At 43.1% G+C, this 16631-nt stretch overlaps 2 protein-coding genes across 4 annotated transcripts; both read left to right on the forward strand.

Moving 5' to 3' along the window:
* The first annotated feature begins 1972 nt into the window (after positions 1-1972).
* On the forward strand, positions 1973-11802 carry aco1 (aconitase 1, soluble). Of its 3 annotated transcripts, none has more exons than XM_061669501.1 (21): positions 1973-2053; positions 2952-3091; positions 3255-3423; positions 3701-3838; positions 3922-3991; positions 4364-4547; positions 4746-4885; positions 4968-5139; positions 5213-5313; positions 5397-5513; positions 5756-5915; positions 5986-6121; positions 6614-6698; positions 7295-7451; positions 8477-8601; positions 8675-8779; positions 8878-9020; positions 9238-9385; positions 9592-9714; positions 11085-11270; positions 11340-11802. In XM_061669501.1, the coding sequence occupies exons 2-21, from the start codon at positions 2983-2985 to the stop codon at positions 11454-11456; spliced, it is 2685 nt and encodes an 894-aa protein (XP_061525485.1). In that variant the 5' UTR covers positions 1973-2053; positions 2952-2982; the 3' UTR covers positions 11457-11802. The 3 variants fall into 3 exon arrangements, with proteins under 3 accessions (XP_061525485.1, XP_061525487.1, XP_061525486.1); XM_061669502.1 differs by having other exon boundaries at positions 2047-2122; XM_061669503.1 differs by lacking the exon at positions 11340-11802 and having other exon boundaries at positions 11062-11248.
* A 641-nt stretch (positions 11803-12443) lies between these two features.
* tmem185 (transmembrane protein 185) lies at positions 12444-16595 on the forward strand. Its single transcript, XM_061669310.1, has 7 exons — positions 12444-12644; positions 13150-13326; positions 13459-13672; positions 13745-13828; positions 14386-14562; positions 14636-14759; positions 15477-16595. The coding sequence occupies exons 1-7, from the start codon at positions 12607-12609 to the stop codon at positions 15725-15727; spliced, it is 1065 nt and encodes a 354-aa protein (XP_061525294.1). The 5' UTR covers positions 12444-12606; the 3' UTR covers positions 15728-16595.
* The last annotated feature ends 36 nt before the right edge of the window (positions 16596-16631 follow it).

Raw genomic sequence — 16631 nt, forward strand, 5'->3', positions numbered from 1 at the left:
TGACAACCCGTCACAACCGCCACTTATTTCCCAGCAACTATCATTTGGATCCACACACAGAACATTGTTATCTAAGCAAGACATAAGGAAGAGTACGGCAAATCAGTCTTTCCACAACCTTGTTTTTGAGTTGCCGCACCCCCTCTACACTAAAAAAAAAAAAAAAAAAAAAAAAAAAAAACACCTGGATGGTGAAAACATTTCAGTAAAAGATAAAGGTACACGAAACCCTTACTATTTGCATGGGATTGGCACTGCGAAAATTTGACATCCCATCATGCATCACTTTAATATAATTTCAAACTCATTTTACAATACCCTGAAAAATAAATGGCTTACAGATTATTGGAGTTTGAAAAAAAAAAGACTCTGCGCAACTTCCACTAACAACCCAGGCTAAACTTAATTCCTGCGCGACATGCAAATATATTTCTCAGCAAATATCAACATCGCAGTTGATAGTACTGTTATTCTTTAATGGCAGTATTATTATTATTGAGCCGGGGCATGTGTTTTACATGAAAAATCGACACCAAAAGTATACTGAAAATGAATTTACTCACAAATGTTATTGTCCTGCATGTCACTATAGGTGCCTGGCATAGACAGTCAAACAAAGATACATTATTTTGTGAAATTGGGTTATTGCTTGTAACTCACCTCATGATCTTTTGCACATTGGTTAGGGAATCCCTGTTTTGTGGCACATTATTAAAAGTCCCGAGAGATTGGTGCACCCCCTAACCTTTTTTTTTTTTTTTTTTTTTCATGTTATGACAAAAAAATGTGCAACTATTATAGCAGACTGTCGTTACAACATTACAAACGCCTGGTAAAATTATTGCATGCAATTAGAGTACTATATATGCAACTATAGCCTACTTATGGATTAGCGTGAAAAGGATATAAGAAGCAGACTCAGGCATTTGGCATTTCAAAAAAAAACTAAAAACTCTCCAAACAGCTACATGTCCTTACCTGTATGGTGCTGCTCCATTATTTGCCCGGCCTGCTATACTGCTCGACTCTACTACACCTACAACATTTGCTTTGGGACCCAGTGTCAAACTCCACCTCTTGTATGAATGTCGAGAATGTGTGTGTGTGTGTGTGTGTGCGTGGGGGGGGGGGGGGGGGTTAAATGTTTTTAGGCTTTTTATAACAGTTCTTGAACTCATTTCATTTGTTTTGAGAATTGCACTGCGATCAAATGGTCTCACATGTGTACATAATATGTAAAAATATAGATTTTTTTTAATGATTCCGATTTTTTCCCCCCTATTTTTAATGTAGGAATATGTTGATTTATACATTTTTAGTAAGTGCTGAGGCAGTGCACCATTAATAATTATGGGTATTGCTGTGACATGCTCTGTCAGCTGCGATATAATGACATATCATTGTAATCAATACAATACGGTGACATCAAAATGTAATTAAAAAAAGAAAATAATTTCGATGACTAAAAGATTTTACGGCAGCACGGTAGACAACTGGTTAGCAAATCAACTCTGCTCACCATGCATACCACCACCCGCACTCTCTTTGTTCCTAATGTGCACACGACTGGATCTTCTTCACCATTTTCTGCCCCAAATAAAAAAGCTTATTGCTACGTGAGTCTGCAGTAACATTAGCAATATAGCGAAAATTCCCCGATCCAAAATTAGATATATATGATTTCAAAATCTGCGATACAGTGAGACCGTGAAAAGTGAACCGCGATATGGTGAGGGTCAGAGACGACTGTATTTGGACAAAGTCAGGAGTATCAAGTACACATTTCTGTTTACAAATGTCAAGATAAATGATGCGATAAATATTGCTGATATTATATAAATACATGACAAAAGTCGTCAAAAACATACATAATTAACTTTAGTACAGATACTTGTAAATATTCATTACCTTAACGACGGTACACCCTTTTGATTCGCCTAAAGTGTCAACGTCTATTTTGTCCAAGTGGAGTCACCGTACAGCTTGTGTTGCACATTTACTTCCGTATGCAGTTTGGGTAACCGCGACGTCAAACGCCGTTCTTCGTGACGAGGTACAAGCAACACCTCACTACCTGTCTGGCGTCATTTGCCACAAGACACAAATCCACCCATGTCAACGAGTCAGTGTTGTTTTTGTTTTGTTTTTTCCTCCCCACCGCAAGACGAACTCGTTCGAGTCTAAGCTCACCGCGGGCTGTCCGCAGCAGTACGACTTATGTAACTTAAGATTTTGGCAGTCGAAATAACTTTAAAACTGCCCTATGCCAGACAAGGTTAATAATGCACAAAGCTGCACTGCTAAGTCGTTATTGTCATTCTGTCAAAATCCAAAATGGGACTTTAATAAAGGTGGCTAATGCTAAGCGACGGCCCGTGCTGTGGACTTTAGACTTTTGATAGGCGAGTAGGCAAACATGCCGCTTAACATTATACAACTAGGAGAGGAGTTAAAACGTGAATGAAATGTGCTGAATGGAAGCGAGGGTTGAACGCGTTTTCACATATTTAATTTACATCAAACGTCAACTGCCCTAATTATTGCACTGATTCATTATTATTGATGGAAAAGGACAGGAAAACAAAATGGATTCCGATAAATGACGTCACATGACGTGTGAAAAAGTGGGCGGGGCACGTCTTGCTTGCAAACCGACTGAAATGTGTATATTTTAGGTATCTGTACTTGAGTGTTTTTATTGATTTTTTGTTTTGTGCCAGCCTAAAAAAAAAAAAAAACGCCAGCAGTGAAAGTTTACTGTCAAACTAAAAATAAAACAAACACACTGTGTTTTGAAGCAAACCACATACTGTAATTTTGCTGTGTGCAAAAGTCTGCTCGCTTAACGCAAACACACATCGGAAAACACTGTATATAGTCTTTTGAAACTGTCATAAATGTGCAATTGTTATAACCCCAAAGTGAAAGCATTGATTTGTATTTTCATTTAGTTTGAGATTTGCGCAAACTTACTGGGAGAGGATGGCCGGAACTGCGACGAATCCCTTCCAACATATAGTTGAGCTTCTGGATCCTCAGGTTGCAAATCAGATGTTTTATAATCTCACCAAACTTGAAGATCCCAGATATGGTAAGAGATCATCTATTGCTGTGAAATCTGTTCTTCACCAAAAGGTTTGGGCTCGTGGGCTTTTGGCTCAAATTTCAAGATGAACCTAAAATGCACAATAACCTTTACATGTGAACTTAATTTTGGTAAGCAGCGTCTACTCTGCCTGTCTTCTGTTCTTTAGACAACTTGCCATTTTCCATCCGGGTTCTCTTGGAGTCTGCTGTCAGGAACTGCGACGGCTTTCTGGTGAAGCAGTCCGACGTGGAAAATATCCTGAACTGGAAGCAAACCCAGACGCAGTCTGTGGAGATCCCGTTCAGGCCGGCACGCGTCATCCTGCAGGATTTCACGTATGTCCGAGCTGCATTTTTTTTTGTGTGTGTAGTAGTTGCATTATTATTTTACTGCACAGGAGGGCAGTAGAAGACAGTCGCTCGCAGCAGTGCTCAGTCCCTACCACCCACAAATAGCATAGCGGGGGTTCACTGTACGAGACCTGGCGCGAACACTAAACCTCACTTCAGTCAGCACGGTGTATCACTGAGACCTTTGTGAACTTCGGTTTGGACCTGCAACTGGCGTGGTGCGTTGTATTCCCACCTTATTGTGTGTCCTTTGTGTTCACAGCGGCGTACCTGCCGTGGTTGATTTCGCCGCCATGCGCAATGCGGTGATTAAGCTCGGCGGCGACCCCGAGAAGATCAATCCCGTTTGCCCGGCCGACCTGGTCATCGATCATTCCGTCCAAGTGGACTTTAATAAAAAGTAAGACCGTCTAAATGGTTCCATCGGCTTTTAAATGCTCCATTAATCTAATCATCTGATTTATTTATTTTTTCTTTCTGAAGGTCTGATAGCCTTCAGAAAAATGAAAACTTGGAGTTTGAACGCAACAGAGAGAGATTTCAGTTCCTTAAGGTACAAAGTGGTGACAAATGTTCTGTGTCCGATGACCACCGCCTATGTCACACTTTATACAGTATCATTTATTCTCAACCAGTGAGAGATCCTCAAGTGTGCTGCGGGAAATGATCCAGTTTTCAATGAATTGATCCGAACATTTCTATTTATTCGCAACAAATAATCTATCTTTGTTCATCTATCTATGCCAGCGCCGTATAGTGACAGGCAGAATGATTAAATGGGCTTCTACTGTAATAGATGGCAGAAGGTACAATTAACCTGTGTTTCCACTTGATGCCGGTCACACACTTTACATAGTAAGAAATTTTTTTTTTTAATTTATTCATTTTTTTTTTTTAATACACCTGTTTTTATTTTTATTTTTAGTGGGGCTCGCAAGCTTTCAGGAACATGCGTATTATTCCACCTGGTTCGGGAATTGTCCACCAGGTCAACTTGGAGTATTTGGCCAGGGTGGTGTTTAACCATGAAGGGTATTTCTACCCGGACAGCCTGGTGGGCACAGATTCCCATACCACCATGATCGATGGCCTTGGTGTTCTGGGTTGGGGTAAGTCGTAGTGGTGTTGTACCTCATGTGCATCCAGGCGCTCTATTTAAACAGTACAGTGAACCCCCGGCGGTTTCACGGTTCATTTTTTGCGCCGCTGCAATAAAGAAACAAGAAGCGTTGCTCTAGGTTTTTACCAATATGTCTCACTCCGATGAAGCGATTGATTCAATTTTGTATTTTTCTTTCTACGTGTAGGTGTGGGTGGAATTGAAGCAGAGGCAGTGATGCTGGGTCAGCCAATCAGCATGGTTCTACCCGAGGTGGTTGGATACAAGATGTATGGGAGCCCGGACAAGTTTATTACCTCCACAGACATTGTTCTCACTGTCACAAAGGTAATTGACGCCATTTTCGTGGAGCTTTTGTGAAATATTTTCAACCGTATTGAACACCACGTGTCACCTGTGTTTTGTTCAGCACCTCCGTCAAGTGGGCGTGGTGGGAAAGTTTGTGGAGTTTTTCGGGCCCAGCGTGGCTCAGCTGTCCATTGCGGACAGAGCCACCATCTCAAACATGTGTCCAGAATATGGAGCGACCGCAGCTTTCTTTCCTGTGGATGATGTCAGCATTGAATACCTCAAGCAGACCGGTGAGTGACCGACGAGGCCGGACTCCTGAGTGAATTTAGTGATGCCCGTGGCTTTATTTTTTTCTGAAATCAGGGCGAGAAGCAGAAAAACTGGCGTACATTACAAGGTACCTGAAAGCCGTGTCCATGTTCCGGAACTACAGCAATGTCTCCCAGGATCCAGATTTTAGTCAGGTCTGTCCTGACTCCTGACACTATGTAAAGCATATTCAAGGGTATATTAATTTGTACTAGACAACATTGTGTTTCTCTTGAAGGTTGTAGAGTTGGACCTCAGTACTGTGGTTCCATGCTGTAGTGGCCCTAAAAGACCTCAGGACAGAATTCCTCTTTCAGACATGAAAAAAGACTTTGCAAGCTGCCTGGGAGCCAAGGTGAGTTTGGCTTTTTTTTTATTTATATGTTTGCTTTTCATGTTTAAGCTGCGGTTTCCAAAGTCAGGCCCAGGGCCACCACATCGTCTAATAATAACATTTAAGGATGGCCCGCATCAAAATGTAACAAGTTGAAGATACCTGAAGAAGGACAAACTCCCAATTTTACAAGAATGAATGCTTTTTGATTGGTTGACTGGACAAATGAATACACATTTTCTTTTATTTTACCGGAACTTCAGCAAGGTTTCAAAGGCTTTGCCGTGGCTCCGGATTCTCAGAGCGCAACGGTCCCCTTCCAGTTTGATGGAAAAGAGTACATGTTAAGCCACGGCTCAGTTGTGATTGCAGCTATCACCAGCTGCACAAACACCAGCAACCCGTCCGTCATGCTCGGAGCTGGTGGGCCATTTCATTTTGATTTCTTGATTTTCCGCATATGTCTGGATTATTCATTGCCGTTTTCTTCCAGGACTCCTCGCTAAAAAGGCAATCGAGAATGGGTTAAGTGTGAAGCCTTACATAAAGACCAGCCTTTCACCCGGTAGCGGAGTGGTGACTTATTACCTGAAGGAGAGTGGCGTTATGGACTATCTATCTCAGTTAGGGTAAGCTGCTAAACATTCATGCAGTCAAGCTGCTCAACATGAGATTTTTGTTGGTGTTTATAATGAGTAGACCCACAAAAAAAGGTGTCTGTGTCATGCCACAATTGAACAAATGTAGACAAACAGTGGAGCCCCAAGACAGAGCCCTGGGGAATGCCCGTTTTTTTCAAAATTCATTCCCAAAGCCAGTTTTAGTTGGCAACGTGAAATTTCACAGGTAATTTTAATCATGAATATACCCACAATAAAATCTAAAAAAAAAACAGGCCTGAAAGGATACAGGAAGTTGGCCATTTTGGTTTGAAGCAGACATTTTAGGCTCATTTGGGCCATTCTCAGGTCTCCTTCAAAAATGAACTTAGTCTCGAGATTTTGTCCTATTGCTACCAAATGCTGTGGACCTAATAATAATAAGGAATGCGTGATTTATAATGTTTTATCCATTTGGTCGCTATGTCTCACTCTCGTCTATTTTATTTTATTTTTTTAAAGCTTTGAGGTTGTCGGCTATGGTTGCATGACGTGTATAGGCAACAGTGGACCCCTCCCGGAGCCAGTGGTGGAGGCCATTACCCAGGTATAACAAAGTACATCTGAACGTCCGTTCATCACAGGCCGCATGGGATGGGTTCCCAAACCACCCGCATTAGGTGAAAATCCGCCATATGGAGAGACTCTATCAAATACATTTTTTAAAAATAGTTTTAACCCATCCCACACGCTTTAACTCATTCAAATGCATTAAAACACACTTTTTAAACACATTGTAAACATTTTGGAACACACACAACAAATTGCAGGCATGAAATGTATAGAAAATACTGTACATATTGTAGTATCTGTTAGATATGTGCACCCCACCAGGGCTTGTGAGAGGCAGGCCCTGGTTGGGTGTTGCGTGACGTGGTGAGCTGGAGGAAGGTTAGCCGGTTGGCTCAACCTATGGCAAGTATGCACGCGAGTGTCCGGGCGTGAGCCGTGGCCAACAGCAGCTCCGGCTTCAGCGCGCTCGTTGTGTTTAGATGTTTTACTGTTCTCCCGATGTTCAATAAAGAGCCAAAAAGTCGGTGACAGTAACTCTCCTTTCCCACTTGTTAGGGCATTACAGTAAGTATACTGTAAAAACCCATCAAAAAGATCGTTGATGGTTCTGTGTGTCTATTTGTTCTTCAGGGAGATTTGGTGGCTGCAGGTGTGCTGTCCGGAAATCGCAACTTTGAAGGGCGCGTTCACCCCAACACCAGAGCCAACTACCTTGCCTCGCCGCCGCTCGTTATCGCTTATGCCATCGCCGGGACTGTAAAGATTGACTTTTTGACGGAACCGATTGGTGAGTAAAGTGGGGAGTCGAAGCTCATTGTAAATGATTTGTTGGCTATGGTTGTAGCCATGCGTGAGTTTTTGTTACTCTTGAGTTTTTGTTTTTAGCATGGCATCGGATCAAATAATTGACCACAAAACCGTATAAGCAAGATATTGGAATGTCAGAAATACATTATGCAGAGCCCCGGACATGACATGGTAAAAAAACATTTTAAATTGTGGCCACAATGTAGACATAATATGTGCGCAGATGCTAAGTTACGGCCACAAAATACAAAATTGTGGAAACAATATATTAACTCTTGGCCACAAAATAGGTATATGTAAAGTACACTAAATGCTAATTTGTGGCCACAAATGAGCGTTTTGTGGCCACATTGTACAGTGAATTTATTTTGGGTTCATCAGAGCCACTTTAAATGGTGGAAGGTGCGTGTGCTGACTTTGGACTTCTCTGGAATTTGTATTTTGTGAGCACATTCTACCTCCTTAAGGTGTGACCCCAAATTGGTATTTGGTGGACAAAAATTGAAGTTTTGTGCACGTTATATGTGTATTGTGGCCTTACTTTAAAAAAAAAAACCAAAAAAAATGGTTTAAGTGAAGTTTTCTATTTGTGGACAGGGAGGGCAGTGCTTCGCCCTGTGAGGAAGGGAAACAAAGCGTAGACAGGACTGGACAAACAGGACAGGTAAACAAGGCAGCGATGCTAGTATGTGGTCCATTGTAAGTTGTTGTGCAGTGCCAGTTACCCCACGGCAGAGCAATGGCCGACCGCCCCCGACCCCCGTCCCCATAGTATGAGTGAGTGAGAGTTGATATTGGAGGACAGGCAGGGTGGAGTCGATTATCCAGCACAAGACCTCCACCTTCCCAAAGAAAGCACTGAGTAAAGTGTGCCCAAAAACGTCACCGCTGTTGCGACATTAGCCAGTGTTAATGTCCACAATTTCTCTTCGACATTGAAAGAATTGAAAGTGTTCCCCCGCTATAATGCTGCTGCTTCTGCTTTTTTTTAAAAAATTTTTTTAGCAATTAATTCTGAAGGTCGAGAGGTCTTCTTGAAGGACATCTGGCCCACACGGGAGGAGATCCAGCTTGAGGAGACAAAGTTTGTCATTCCATCGATGTTCAGAGAAGTGTATGAGAAAATTGAGGTACTATCCGATTTGGCTTTTAAGACCTTCTGAAAGCAGACTCGTAGAGAATAATTGTGTATAACGGTTGCAGAAAGTGAATGAACGCTGGAACTCTCTGGTGGCTCCATCAGACAAGCTGTATCCCTGGGATGTGACGTCAACTTACATCAAGTCCCCACCCTTTTTTGATGGTTTGGTAAATGAAATTTTACTTTAGAAAAGCTTTTTTTTTTTTTTTTTCCTCTGGCGTCAACATGCTAAAAGAGGCTTGATACTTCCTTGTCTTTTATTCAGACCATGCAGTTAAATCCTCCACGTTCCATTGACGGAGCCTACGTGCTGCTGAACTTGGGCGACTCAGTCACTACAGACCACATTTCTCCTGCTGGAAACATCACCAGAAGCAGCCCCGCAGCCCGCTACCTGTCAAGCAGAGAGTAAGTGACCTCGATGGAATATTTGTCGACACATTTTATCTCTGAATCCCCGAAATCACCAGTAGGGAATCATTTTCATTTGAGGAGCTATGAGAGAAAGTACATAATGCTTCGTCACATTTCAAGTATACGGGGGTAAAACATTTTTTGGCCTTCCATTTAAAAAAAAAAACATTTTTTTTTTTATTTGTATTTTTTTTAATATAAATATTGACAGTGTAATCCCTCGTGACTTCAACTCTTACGGCTCCCGTCGAGGTAACGACGCCGTCATGGCCCGGGGGACGTTTGCCAACATCCGGCTGTTCAACAAATTCCTCAACAAGCAGGCACCTCAAACGATTTACCTGCCAACTGGGGAAATGGTAAGCGTTCCTTACCCACGCGCATTCGGTGAAAATCTGTGCTCTAGAAACCAAATAAACATTTTTTAATAGTTTTATCCCTTCCACACACTGTTAACACTTTTCACTGCACAGAAAGTGCTAAAGCAGATTGATAAAGTTTTGACACCGTTCCCTCTAGTTGGGTTGTTTGTAATCAATTAATTCGCCTATTCTGTTGTGTCGAGATGGATGTGTTTGATGCAGCGGAGCGATACGGCCAGTCGGGAGTCCCTCTGCTGATTCTTGCCGGGAAGGAGTACGGCTCTGGCAGCTCAAGAGACTGGGCAGCAAAAGGGCCATTATTACTGGTAAGAATGTGCCTTGACTCTTCATAACTCCCACTTGTTCATTAAAGGCAGTGATTACCAACCCTTGTGCGGTGAGAGATCACAGAGCATACCCAAGCCTGAATACCTTCAGACCTGTTCAATCACAAAATCACTTGTATAGAAATGTTTGCAACCAAAGATTAAGTCGACCAAAAGAGCGAAAAACAATGTGACAAAATGAACTTCAAGAACAGATGAGAGAGAAAGAAATTGGCATCTATCAGTCTGGAAAGGGTTACAAAGCCATTTGGAAAGCTTCAGGACTCCAGTGAACCACAATGAGAGCCATTATCCTCAAATGGAGAAAACATGGAACAGTGGTGAACCTTCCTAGGAGTGGCCGGCCTCCAAAAATAACCTCAAGAGCTCAGTGACGACTCATCCAGGAGGTCACAGAGGAACCCTGGACAAAAACTAAAGAACTGCAGGCCTTCCTTGCCTCAGTTAAGGTCAGTGTTCATGGCTCAACAATAAGGAAAATGGCATCCATGTCAGGGGAAAATCCCTTCTGACCAAAAAGGCCCGTCTTACTTTTATGAAAAAACAACAACAAAAAACGTGAATGATTCCCAAGACTTTTGGGAGACTATTCGATGGACTGACGAGAGGAAAGTTGAACTTGTTGGAATGTGTGTGTCTCGGGCATAAAAGGAACACAGTATTTCGGAAAAAGAACATCATACCAACAGTCAAACGTGGTGGTAGTGTGTTGGTCTGGGGCGGCTTACCTCTTCAGGACCTGGACAACTTCCTGTGATTGGAACCGTGAATTCTGCTCCTCACACGAAAATCCAAAAGGGAAGTGTTCGGGCATCAGCTGGTGACCTCAAGCTGAAGAGCACTTGGGTTCTGCAGCAGGACGACAATCCAAAACACACCAGCAAGTCAACCTCTGAATAGCTTAAACAAAACAAAATGAAGGTTTTGGAGTGGCCTTGTCAATGTCCGGACTTGAATCAGTTGAAATGGAGTGGCATGACTTTAAAAAGGCCATACATGCTTGAAAACCTTTCTTTGTCACTGAATTAAAACAATTCTGCAAGGAAGAGTGGGCTAAAATATCTCCACAGAGACGTGAAAGAGAGGCCAGTTGTCAAAAACGCTTGATGGCTGTTGTTGCTGCTGATGGTGGCCCAACCAGTTCTTAGGATTCGGGGGGCATTACCTTCTCCACTCGGGGTCTGGTTGCTATGAATGACCATTTAAAAACTGCCTTTCATGTTTACTTTGGTTGTAGCTTTGTTCATCTTTTGCTGTCTATGCCAGCGACGTATAGTGCCAGGAAGAACAATGAAATGTTCTTTCACTTTTGCGCATTTTATGTAGGCATTTTCTTCATGTATTCCAAGGGGATCAAGGCTGTTCTCGCCGAGAGCTACGAGCGGATCCACCGGAGCAATCTGGTGGGCATGGGAATAATCCCGCTGGAGTATTTACCAGGCGACAACGCCGAGAGTCTGGCCTTGACCGGAAGAGAGCGCTACCACGTCGCCATCCCCGAAAACATCACCACCAGGATGATCGTCGTCGTGACGGTACGCTCGCACTCTCTTGCAGGCACACATTTGGGTACATAACGCCTTCTCCTCTTATTCTCCCTCCAGCTCGACACAGGAAAAACTTTTCGTGTACGGATGAGGTTTGACACGGACGTGGAACTGGCCTATTTCCATCACGGAGGCATCCTGAACTACATGATCCGCAAGATGTCTGAAAATTAACACGCAAGAGCCTGAGTTATCGTCATGATAGGACTGTGAACATCAAATTCAACAAACCATTCCTGTTTAATTTTGTAGAATTCTATAAAGACAACTGTTTTCCTCCATGGACTTGTTTTGCCTTCAGTCGCTGCTCTTTTGTAGGTCTTGCTGCCTTCATTTTTATCACACATAATTGCATTTCCATATTCTTGTAGATTTTTCCAAGGCGGGTTCGCAGAGTACCTCCCGATACGAATATGAAGATACAGATTTGTGCAATAATTGATATATTTTAGGATACGCAAGTAATACAAAGAATGCCTGGTGGATTATGTTTGGTATTTGCATTAAAAGGATACTTGAATGGAACTTGTAAGACTTTTTTGTTGTTTTATTTCAATGAGACATCTTAACATAACAGTAGAGTATATAATGTACGTAAGCAGTGATTCTATTGCATACCACTAGGGGGTGCACACGTTTCACTTGCACAATTGGGTTCAATGACTCGATTTTAATTTGTCAAGCCATCCGGTCGACCCAAAAGTACTAGCTGTCTGGTTCTGAGTATTTTTTAGTGTTATTATACTTTTGAAAGAAACTGCGGTTGTGCGTAGAAATACATTCCAAGACTGTTTCATAGCATCAAAATATCCTTAATGAAGAAAAAAAAATCACTTTTATATAAAAGCCATTAAACAATAAAAGAGAACGTAAAGGGGGGGGGGGGTTATAAAGTGTACTGTACTTTGATTGAGCTCGCTGCTTAACATTTCTCGTCCGTGATTGGTCACATTGGAACAGGCGCGATGCTGATTGGTTTAGTGTGTGGACATGCTAATCTAGCAAATACATTTTTTATTTTTTATTTTTTTTTGTCAAGTGGAAACGCAATAGAGATTATTTTGGGGGTGAATTACAACTATAGTCCTGCGGTCGAAATAAATACGACGGCAAGTAAAATTGTCACAATTCAAGTTTCCGTCTTTTGCCTCTCGTGAACCCGCCTTAGTGTCCTACGTCATTTCCGATGGAGGGTTTAGGAGAAAAAACATAAACATACAAGCTAGCAAGCCAGGAAATTTAGTTAAACGCTTTAAACTAGAATAAATGGCCAACTAAACGAAACAATGACATAATTAACGTGAGTGACATTTTAATCAGCGCCATGAATTTAAGGGGACTCTTTCAGGATTTCAATCCCAGGTAACGGAGGACCGCCGAGTTGCTTTAGCTGGACGTCATAACGTCAATGTGTCAGAAATTGAACAAAAACTACGTATAAAGTGTCGAGAGTTGGGGGGGGCAAATCAAAAAGTTGAAAAATCGGGAAGTTAACTTGCTGAGAACATTTGTTAAGAGCTAGCTAAGGTGCTAACATTTGGTGTCAGAATTTAAATCAAGGCATGAACTATATTTAACGGAGCGACTGCTTTGTAGTTCCCGTGGAATGAAGCCTAATAACCCGTTTTTCAGAAGTATTTGAGGATTTTAGTTTGGTCTCGCTTCAATAACAGCTTCATTCATTTTTGTTTGCATCGCATTGATGTCTATTCATCTGAGCATGTTCATGTTCCAACGTCTCGGCAACACGGACCAGCGGCTGACCGTTTGCTTTGAGAGGGATTGTTTTTGCACCGCTGGCTCTGCGTTCAATTCACTTTCGGTTGTGGTTTCCTGGCAATTTGACGTGACCTTTATCCCTCCGCAGCAAGTTCCTGATCTACTTGTGCCTGCTGCTGTTCTCCGTGTTGCTGTCCTTGAGGCTGGATGGGGTTATCCAGTGGAGCTACTGGGCAGTGTTCACGCCAATATGGCTGTGGAAGCTGCTGGTCATCATCGGGGCGTCAGTGGGCACTGGAGTGTGGGCACACAACCCTCAGTACAGGTAGACCCGTAGTGGGTATCGCTGGATGCCAATTAGAGATGCACGATAATGGGGGAGGGGGGAATGGTTGTTTTTTTCTCAGTTACTCAGTATTATTTTTTTTCTTTACTTGGCATTTTCCCTGTCCACCAGGGCTGAAGGGGAGACGTGTGTGGAGTTCAAGGCCATGCTGATCGCCGTGGGACTTCACGTCCTCTTGCTTATGTTCGAGGTGTTGGTGTGCGACCGCGTGGCGAGGGGAAGCGGCAACTACTTCTGGCTGCTCGTCTTCATGCCGCTCTTCTTCGTGTCGCCAGTCTCCGTGGCGGCGTGCGTCTGGGGCTTCAGGCACGACCGCTCCCTGGAGGTAAGACGCGTCGCCCCCGCTGCCCGCCCGCCGCGATGTTGAACAATTAACAACGCGCTTCCTCTTCCTCAGCTGGAAGTGTTCTGTTCGGTCAACATTCTCCAGTTCATCTTCATCGCTCTGAGGCTGGACAGGATCATCAACTGGCCTTGGCTGGTGAGAGCCCCCTGCGTTGATGCGAACCCCCTTGTTATGTTGGTTTCTCAGGGAACTGCAGTAATATTCCCTGCCCAATTTTACGTGGGGCGTGTTTAACCCTCCTGTTATGCTGCGGGTCAAATTTAACCACTTGAAAATAGTCAAAATGAAATAAAATATTTTCTTAAATGCAAAAAAATAACAATAATACTTACTACTGTTCTAATACATAAAAAAAGAAAATGCATGTTTCTCTTTTTTCTTTTTTTTTTTTTTACATCAAAATATTTGTGAAATGGGTCGATTTGACTCACAAAATGAAATCCAAAAAAACAATCCCGAGAATATATGCCTGTGAGTATTGTTATATTGTCTCTCTCCATGTGTTGCTGCACCGATTGTGTTCAAATAGCCATTGCTTGTTTTGCATTTGGGAAGTTCTTTTCGATCGCATGCAAATGTTTAGAACTTAAAACGTGAAATACTGCACAACACAAGTGTACTCAGGAAGAGCTTCTTTTGCGTACCACTAGAGGGAGCCACACTTTGAGAATCACTGGTCTACGTGTGTGCAGGTGGTGTGCGTGCCACTGTGGATCCTCATGTCCTTCCTGTGCCTCGTGGTCCTCTACTACATCATCTGGTCGGTCCTTTTCCTCCGCTCCATCGACATCATCGCCGAGCAGCGGCGGACTCACATCACCATGGCGATCAGCTGGATGACCATCGTGGTTCCGCTGCTCACCTTCGAGGTGAGGACTCGGGCAGGTTTCCGCGGGCTCGGGCGCGGGTCGCTGACGTTTCCGGGGTTTCCCCCTCTCGCAGATCCTCCTGGTGCACAAGATAGACGGCCACAACAGTCTGAGCTACGTGTGCGTCTTCGTGCCGCTGTGGCTCTCGCTACTCACGCTCATGGTCACCACCTTCGGCCAGAAAGGCGGAAACCACTGTGAGTAGAAAACGCCCTGCGGGACAAAAAGATGATGATGTTTTTTTTCCCGTCCACCACCAACATCATCTTCTGTCAATCTGCCAAACTGTCTTAACTCCGGCGTTCCCTCTTGATAAAATAAAAATAAGTAAACATTACACTGCCGCTAAAAAAAAGCCATTCTCTTGCAACTGCTAAGATTGTAGTTTTCTTTCAGATATAAATATTGCTTCACAGTAGTAAGATTTTTGCCAACATTTTCTATTAGCATCCTTTTTTTTTTTCCTTTGGAACCTCAGCTAAGATGCCACAAAATGTAGAAAAAAAATTTAGATATCGTAGACCTCTCCATATATTTCACGACTCAGAGATTTTTTTGCATTCATTAAACACTCCTGTCCAGTTTCTACATTAAAATTAATTTCCATTGTTTCTTGATTGTTTTTAACGTGATATTGTAGTTTCGACAGATGAATCATTTGTGGGTTTTCATTTGTACTAAGCTGTAATCATAAAAATTGTACATATATATTATGTAAAGAAAATAGAAAATATGTTGGAGTGATATGTCTCGACTGTTCTAAAATCTTTGCATGTCGGGGAGGAGCTAAGTTTAGCCTGGGTTGTTAGCAGAAGTTATAGAGAGTCTTTGCTGCATGTCTTTTGTTATTGCTGGTGCATTTTTCCAAAAAACAAATCATCTATAAGCCCCGATGTGTCCCGATGACCTTCTAGGGTGGTTTGGCATCCGCAAGGACTTCTGCCACTTCCTGCTGGAGCTCCTCCCCTTCCTGCGAGAGTACGGCAATGTCTCTTATGACCTCCAACGCAGCGAGGACCCCGAGGCCGCCGAGGACCCGCCCGTCCCCGAGCCGCCGCCCAAGATCGCCCCCATGTTCCACAAAAAAACGGGTGTGGTGATCACGCAGAGCCCCGGCAAATACTTTGTCCCTCCGCCCAAACTCTGCATCGACATGCCCGACTAGGCGGGTGTGAACTCTGCAAGTAGAGCCGCCACTTGCTTGTACCGAGCGAAGTCGTTTTCACTGCGAGGAGGTGAATATTCGGGACTTAAAAAAAAAATTATAATCATAAAAAATGGACGCCGCCTCGCGCTGTGACGGGACCAGCGGAGACACGGCGGGACTTGAAAAGTTGACTGCGCCGGCAAAGGTTTCAGCGGCGCCTCGATGTCTTCGCTTGCATTGTGGAGTCAAAACTTGCTGTTACACTGACACAAAGTAAAAAGGTGACTCAACAGTTCATTTTACATACAGCACAAAAAGTTCACATTCATAATTTCGGACACTCTGGAATCATTTGGTAACAACCTTTCCTGATGATCAAATGCAACAACAATCTTGGATGGAAAATGCACTTAGAAGTTCAGAGCCCCCTCTCCCCCCCACCCCCCTTCTTCCTGTTATTTGTAAATAAATGAATTTGTCACATCGGGACCACAAGGACCGACCTGCATTCACTTGATCAGCAGAAACAAGTTGCCCAGTTGTAATCGACAACGCCTCCCCATCGTTGTTGATGGTTGGCGGCCGTCAACTTCCAATGGTGTGGATGCAAGTGTACATACGCGGTCACGTGATCTGTACGGCTACTTCCTGTATCGGCCGATCATCACAATAAAATGACAAAAAAAGTGTCGTCGTGTGTTCACCGGGCATATTTTACTGTCAAATAGTAATGATGGTCACCCTCAGCTGTTACCCGTCGGGATGTGTGAATGTGAGTGGGAATGATTTGGCGTGAGAGAAAATGGTTGCTTTTTAGTCTATGCAGTGGATATAAAAAGTCTACACACCCCTGTTCAAATGCCACTTTTTTTGTGATATTAAAACAAAAATGAGACCAATATAAATCATTCCATGAATGTAA

The sequence above is a fragment of the Phycodurus eques genome, chromosome 23 (assembly GCF_024500275.1).
Source record: "Phycodurus eques isolate BA_2022a chromosome 23, UOR_Pequ_1.1, whole genome shotgun sequence".
Taxonomy (NCBI): domain Eukaryota; kingdom Metazoa; phylum Chordata; class Actinopteri; order Syngnathiformes; family Syngnathidae; genus Phycodurus; species Phycodurus eques.